The sequence below is a fragment of the Nannobrachium achirus genome, assembly GCF_963921795.1.
Source record: "Nannobrachium achirus genome assembly, chromosome: 9".
Classification (NCBI taxonomy): domain Eukaryota; kingdom Metazoa; phylum Chordata; class Actinopteri; order Myctophiformes; family Myctophidae; genus Nannobrachium; species Nannobrachium achirus.
The window spans coordinates 4695677-4703686 of NC_137818.1; the positions used below are offsets into that span (position 1 = coordinate 4695677).

Consider the following 8010-nt stretch of genomic DNA (forward strand, 5'->3'; position numbering starts at 1 on the left):
TTTGAAAAAGTTGTGAAAATGTGTGCAAATCTTTGAATATATGTATTTTTACATTTAAGTGAAAAGGACCTTTTCTTTGACGATGGCTGGCCAGATTACTGACATAGAAACATAGTTTTTTCCAAAAACCTTAAGAAGGATTCAAAAGACACTTCTAGAATCGGGTCAAAATTAAAATTTTCACGATTTTTCAAAAATAGCAGATCTACAAGCTCGCAGCGCGGCAGAGCTTGTATATCTGCTATTTTTTTAGATTTAAAGCATAAAATATTGCATCATAATGTGTTCAGGCCTAAATGGGTTAATAATAAAACCACACCAAGGAGTGCTGTTATCAGTAAACTGCTGTGCGTTGCTACGCTCTCAAGAAGAAAACGTGTTCTTGACGAAGAAAGAATGTTATAAATAACGATAAAAGAAACATTCGTTTTATTTTATAAAAGTTGGATAGAAACAACCTGCGTCAAAGTGGAGACAAAATGTAACTTAAAGGACAACTTTGTTTTTTTACAACAAGGGTTCATATTTTAGATTGTAATCAGAGAAAAGAAAAGATGAGTGTTAAAATGTTTTCATTTACTGCTTTCTATTGTTTTAGCAATTTTAGTATTTTGATTTCAGTGGGTGGAGGCATGCATACAAGTGGCTAAATTTGGCTTTTTAGACACAATAAGCCAGCAATGTCTTTGTTACTATTTACACCAGCCCCCATAAGTCACATCTGCCCATGAAAGATTGCGGTGCATCTTGGGAATGGGCTTATTGTGTCTAAAAATACATATTTAGCCACTTACATGCATGCCCCCAACCTGGGGGCTTGCATGCAAATCAAAATGGTTAAAATCACTAAAACGATAGAAAGAAGTAAATGAAAACATTTTAATACTCATCTTTTCTTTTCTCTAATGACTATCTAAATAAAATATGAACCCTTGTTGTAAAAAAACAAAGTTGTCCTTTAAAATCTAACTTAAAATCTAACTTACAACCCCACCGATGAACGCTTCACCTGGACGGAGCGGCAACTCAAAAGAAGAAACCGAGCCGTCCATCCCTATGTTTTGCAGATTCGTTTAGAGTCAACAGTCTGTTTACAGTTAATCTGAGTCCCCAGAAGTTCTTTGTTTCGCCACCAGGGGGAGGTTTACAGTGGGTGTGTTCCTCATGATTTGTGGATCTGGTGGTTCCCTCCGGCAGCACTAGGGGGCAGCGCCGCGCCCGCTCCTGACTGGACGTCCACGAAGCCCATCCTCTGCCTCCTTTTCCTCTGCTCGGTCATCTGCAGGAAACACTCCGTTTTAAATCACAGATATAAAGAGCCTCGTTCGCCTTGCAGTTAATTGAACGCTGTCAGTCAAACTGACTACTGGCCAATTACAGCGTGTCTTTTCCGGGACTTATACAAGGACTACAATTCATTTCAACTGCCTCTGATTGGTTACCGACTTCCATATGTGTGACGCACGCGGAAGCAATTAACACGGAAGCGATGAAGATTCCCTTAGTTGCTAAATGCATACACTCCCTAGCCGAAGGAGGCGTCTACCTTTCTATGTCTATGGTTTTAATGTGTGTGTGTGTGTGTGTGTGTGTGTGTGTGTGTGTGTGTGTGTGTGTGTGTGTGTGTGTGTGTGTGTGTGTGTGTGCGCGCGCGTACGTGCGTGCGTGACAGAACACTCAATGGACTAAACGAAAGTAAGACGCCTCAGGGCGACATGCCATTTGGCCAGTGATGCATATCGGACCAGTTACCCATATATGGAGACCCCTGCATGGAGACAGGGATCTCCATATATGGGCATAAAAGATATGTTAATTAGAAAAGCCAAGCAGAGCCTTGGCGAGTTAGGGCCTGGGTTTGATGCCTGCCACACAGATATGGGCCATGGTTTGGCCATCTGGCCAGTGATATATATCAATGACATCAGGGATCTTCATATATGGGCATAAAAGCGATTCTGGGGAATACCCATATATGGACATTTACATAGGTGATGTCACCTGTGATATCACCTCTGATGTCACAGTGAGAAGGGAACCTAGCAATAGCAAATGTGTACTGACTGACTGACTGACTGACTGACTGACTGACTGACTGACACAGAGACAAGCTGCGACATTTCTCATGGTAAACTGAGACCTTCAGTCGCAATTAAACAGCAAAAGGAAAGATACCCAACATTAGAGAGAAGCAACCCAAAAGCAGAGCAAACTAGAATGCTATTTGGCCCTAAACAGAGAATACACTGTGGCAGAATAGATGAGCAAGGTGACAGACCCAAAACAAAGAAACATCGTGACTAGGTACAGACTCAGTGAGCACAGTCTTGGGATCGAGAAAGGCAGCAAGATGCGTGAGCTGCTGTGATAGGAGAAGGATGTCAAATGGAACCCAACCACCTTAACTCACCGGGCGCCCACGAGGTGTCTACACGACAATCTCTTTGATGTCGCTGGAGGCCCACGGCGCGTTGACCTGTTTACTGTACTTACAGTATTAACTTTAAACCTCACCGTTACGTTGGGGCTGCGCCTGGATGTAGCCCATTAGCCGCTAGTCGCTTCGAGTCGACGCTGAGAGCATCGCGCGGCTGTTTTAGTCCGTATACTCCAATGCATTTCCCCATCTTTAACGCCCTTTATCTCTGATGTTTGTTTTATGGCTTAAACTGTGGCCGCATGCGGCATAATGTCCAAATTTTGATCGGCAATGAACAGCTATGATCAACACTAGCCCTTACAGTAAGTTACACAATAACATCCTGTCTGCGCTCATGTGACCAAGTGACGTCATTACGCATGCATTGACGCAGCAGGGCCGGATTCGCCACAATGGTGGTGGGCCTGGGCGCTTAGAGGGGATAAATGGGCAAATCCAGGAGCACCCGATGTGTTAAAGACTACTGATCATTGTGTAGACTATTTATCCCTGCACCAGTCTGCATCCAGTAATCTCCATACATGAAAAGTAGTTTACTCACTTCAAATTGTACATATTTTGTTGTAATTGTAATGTATTGATTGATCGTATGTGTACACTTGTGCTTTGGCAATGTAAACGTATGTTTTCTCATGCCAATAAAGCTCCTTTGCATTGAAAATTGCAAGTGTGAGTGAGTGTGTGTATGTGTGTATGTGTGCGTGCGTGCGTGCGTGCGTGCGTGCGTGCGTGTGCGCGCGTGCGTGCGTGCGTGCGTGCGTGCGCGCGTGTGCGGGCGTGCGTGCGTGCGTGCGTGCGTGCGTGCGTGTGTACCTGTTCCTTCAGGTCGTTGAGCTGGGAGGTCAGGGTGGTGACCACCTTCATGGTGGTCATCAGACGGTCCTGTAACATCCTCATCTCGTTCTGCTCCCCGTCGCCGTCGGTTACCACCAGAGACATGGCCTGCATGCGGGGGAACCAGTCCAGGTTGTTGTTCTGGAACACACACACATAGACACACGCACACACACACACACACACACACGCACACGCACACACAGACACAGACACACGCACACGCACACACGCACACGCACACGCACACGCACACACACACACACACACACACACACACACACACACACACACACACACATACTTTAACAAAATGCAGCTGCTTTCTATTCCAGCCTCCACACAAAACCTATTCAAACCACATGATGTGAACCCCAGGACAAAGATCCACTCGTCCTTGACAATTTGCCCTCTTGGCCCCCAAACTGTGGAATAAACTCAACTCACTCCCTCCATAGCTTCCACCGTGGTCTGAAGACTCACCTCTTCAGACTCCTCCAAGGCCCATAGCACATACCGTAGCACTCGCCTACCCCCCCAAATGACCACACATGAGAGATAGATAGCATTTCTTAGGTTTTCATGCTCGGTCTAGCCATGTTATTTTTGCCTAGATTGATATTTCTATGTATTTGATGTATTGATGTTGTCTGCTAAATGCCTAAATTGTACAGTAAATAATAAATTGTAACCCTATGCACCTATACTTGGTTTAGGGCATTCACCAAATAGTCGAATATTCGACTATTCGAATACTTTGAGGTCGAATAATTCGATTACTAATAATCACTATTCGTGAATGCCCTAACTTGGTTGAACCTTTGTTTCCCCCTTTACACAGAATCTGTGTTTGTTGCTCAATGTTTCAACACAACAGAACACAACAGGCACACTAGGGCCCATGTGGTTAAACAAATTCTCAGGATGCTGCTTGAAAATAGTTTTTTTTGGCCGTGGAACCCAGTCCAGATCTGTGTGGCGCTGTGTGCATATATGCATGCGTGCGTGTGTGCGTTCGTTCATTCGTGCGTGCATGTGTGCGTGCGTGTGTGCATGCATGCGTGCAGCCGTGCACCTTGATCATGTGTGCCACGTAGCTCTCAGTGTGTGTGTGTGTGTGTGTGTGTGTGTGTGTGTGTGTGTGTGTGTGTGTGTGTGTGTGCACCTTGATCATGTGAGCCACGTAGCTCTCAGTGTGTGTGTGTGTGTGTGTGTGTGTGTGTGTGTGTGTGTGTGTGTGCACCTTGATCATGTGTGCCACGTAGCTCTCAGTGTGTGTGTGTGTGTGTGTGTGTGTGTGTGTGTGTGTGTGTGTGTGCGTGCACCTTGATCATGTGAGCCACGTAGCTCTCAGGTCCAGTGTAGTCGGTCTTGTTCTTCTCTCTCACCAGAACGATGAAGTACAGGTAGTTCCAGATGTTGTGCTCCAGTTTGATGTGCTCCTCAAACGACACCGTCTTGTTGTCAAACTTATCTCGCTCCAGACCTGACACAATAAAACACTGTTTTATTATCAAATGTACGGTTGTGCTCAAAATGATCTCTCTGCAAATCTGGTTTATTGGCTAAATTAACAAACTGACAACTGAATGAAATAAATAAATCATACAAGAACAATGTAAATAGCTCAATTTATTTTTTTCAAATTCAATGCTAAATGCCACTTTCAACGCCACTTTCACTTTCAATTATTCAACTCTTAATTACACCTGAAAACATCTGTGATAAACTGCAATCGACTAATCAAGGGCTTAAATAGTTGCATCAGATGTGCCATCTGGCCTGACTAGAAGTGTGTTGACTGTGATTAGAGCAGTTAGAAACATGGTCTAAGTCAAAGGAATGGTCAGAAAAGTTCAGAGAAGAGATTATTGCTTTGTAAAAAAAAAGGAAAGGGATATGAAACAATTGCAAAGACACTGAATGTCCCAAAAAGTACAGTTTTGAGCAGAGTTGACAAGTTGTAAGTCAAAGGAACAGTGGCTACACTAATGAACACATTTGTCAGAGGGGGTTGAATAATTTCGAGCACAACTGTATCTCTCTCCAGACCTGACACAATAAAACACTGTTTTATTGTGAAACTCTTCATGCTCCAGACCTGAAACACTCCTCAACACACGACTGATCAACTGATTGACTGAATTGATGTTGTTTCAGTGTCCACATCGTTCAATGGAAGCCCAGCAACAAGAAGGATACATTTGTCGCGTGTCGCTGCTACAAAATCTACAAAAGCTACAATCCAAGTTAAGCTGCATGGCTTCAACTGCAGCCACAAAACTATGAAAACCACCAAGTTTTTCCTGCTTGTAATGCAACCACCACCGATCTAGTGAAGAGTGAAAACGGGACCGCCAATATTCTAAACTTTCCACGATTCTGCCAATAATATGTTCTTTGAGACACACGTCAGAGATTTTCCCGGGCCAAACAAGGGTATTGCATTCCCCTTTTCTCTCATACTTGGACATGACGTATCTATGAGTAGGCAGAAGTATCTTTATTGCCAGTGAGAACATCCAGCTGTGAGTGTGCATGGCCATGAAGGAACTTTCAGGGCCATTAACACTTGGGCAGCCCTAGTTTTGCCATAACTAATTGTAGATTAGTTGCCATGGATCTTTCCTATTGTTTTTACCTGATTTTCGTTGGCAACGTTGTGCACGGCCGTTCAAAGTACTTTCTTTCACGTGGAGAAGAAAAGATTCAGCCGCGATGATCTGTGTGTAAGCTATGGTCCATAGAAAACATGATGATCTGTGTGTAAGCTATGGTCCATAGAAAACATGATGATCTGTGTGTAAGCTATGGTCCATAGAAAACATGATGATCTGTGTGTAAGCTATGGTCCATAGAAAACATGATGATCTGTGTGTAAGCTATGGTCCATAGAAAACACATGATCTGTGTGTAAGCCAGTGGTTCTCAACCTGTGGGTCGCGACCCCCAGGGGGGTCGCCAAACATTTTGGGGGGGTCGCCAGATTTCTTGGTAAAAAAAAAAAAAAAAATGAAAAAAATGAAAATTGAAAAAAAAAAAAAAAAAAGAAAAACGCCTGGAAAACATTTTTATAAAAACTTTTTCATAGCGAAAAATCGACAAAGTGGGAGAGTGGAATGGATGTGTGTGTGACAGTGTGTCCTGGGCCTGGCTATGTGCTTTGTGTAGCAGCACGTGATCCTCCTCCTCCCTTAACCCGGAAACTCAATTTAACTGGACAGCCACGCACGTGAGCGAAACCACCCAGGTAGAAAATAAATAAAACATTGTATGACCACAATATAAAAGTCATGGACAAGTGGGTTATCAGAAAACTACAACAACAGGTGACGATAAAGATGAAGATGAGCCGGCATGTTGTTCTGCAAACATTGCTGCAAAACGAAAACAATAACTGAATATGTGTCAATCCCTTCCAAAGCACTGGCAGCTTCTTTTGAAGTGGCACATATTGTGGCCAAACAGAAAAAAACATACACGATCGCAGAAGAGCTCATCCGCCCAGCAGCGCAGGCAATGGCAAGGCATATGCATGGTGACGCAATAGCAAAATCCTTTGAGACCATCCCGTTGTCAGATGACACTATGTGCAGGCGTATTGGTGAAATGGCAAATGACATTAAATGTCAGGTCACTGAGCGAATGAAGAAAAGTGGGTCGTTTTCACTGCAGATGGACGAATCGACGGACGTTGCCAACTGCGCCAATTTGCTTGTCTTGGCAAGGTACAGCCATGAAGGAAAAATAAATGAAGAGCTGCTGTTTTGCATGCCCCTGGAGGGGACGTGCACTGGACAGGACATCTTTAATGCAGTGGACAGTAAACTGCGCGAAGAGGGACTAAGTTGGAAACACTGCAAATCTGTGTGCACAGATGGAGCTGGTGCTATGCAGGGATCAAGAAAGGGATTAAAAGCCAAAGTTGGGGAGGTGGCGCCCCATATTAAATTCACACATTGTATGATTCACCGCGAAGCACTGGCGAGTAAGCCCCTACCACCAGAGCTGCAGGATGTGCTACAAACGGCAATTAAAATAGTACATTTTATCAAATCCCGCCCTCTACAATCGAGATTATTTGCAACACTCTGCCAAGAAATGGGATCTGAGCATGAAACCCTACTTTTCCACACAGAGGTGAGGTGGCTCTCACGGGGCAGAGTACTGACCAGACTGTTTGAACTGCGTGAGGAGGTGCGGGTGTTTTTAACAGAGCATCAGTCTCCCCTTGCTGCCCACTTGAGTGACCCTCGCTGGGTTTGTGCCCTGGCATACTTGGCAGGAATATTTGATAAACTCAACACACTAAACCTGTCGCTCCTTGGGCTCCGTAAGGGCCGGGGGTCGCGAGTCAAAATGTGATTATTTTGGGGGTCGCGGGCAGAAAAGGTTGAGGACCCCTGGTGTAAGCTATGGTCCCTAGAAAACACATGATCTGTGTGTAAGCTATGGTCCCTAGAAAACACATGATCTGTGTGTAAGCTATGGTCCCTAGAAAACACATGATCTGTGTGTAAGCTATGGTCCCTAGAAAACACATGATCTGTGTGTAAGCTATGGTCCCTAGAAAACACATGATCTGTGTGTAAGCTATGGTCCCTAGAAAACACATGATCTGTGTGTAAGCTATGGTCCCTAGAAAACACATGATCTGTGTGTAAGCTATGGTCCATAGAAAACATGATGATCTGTGTGTAAGCTATGGTCCATTTTGGGAAAAGAAGCAGAGATAA

At 44.3% G+C, this 8010-nt stretch overlaps 1 protein-coding gene across 1 annotated transcript in view; it reads right to left on the reverse strand.

Annotated features, from left to right (window-relative positions):
• Window positions 1–353: 353 nt before the first annotated feature.
• itpr3 (inositol 1,4,5-trisphosphate receptor, type 3) overlaps window positions 354–8010 on the reverse strand; it is a gene marked incomplete at its 5' end in the record, with an annotated part of 142829 nt that continues 135172 nt past the window's right edge. The window contains 3 exons of the mRNA XM_080734091.1: window positions 354–1279; window positions 3254–3415; window positions 4600–4760. Coding sequence (XP_080590217.1) covers window positions 1163–1279; window positions 3254–3415; window positions 4600–4760 — 440 coding nt within the window. The 3' untranslated portion in view covers window positions 354–1162. The remainder of the gene's footprint in view (window positions 1280–3253; window positions 3416–4599; window positions 4761–8010) is intronic.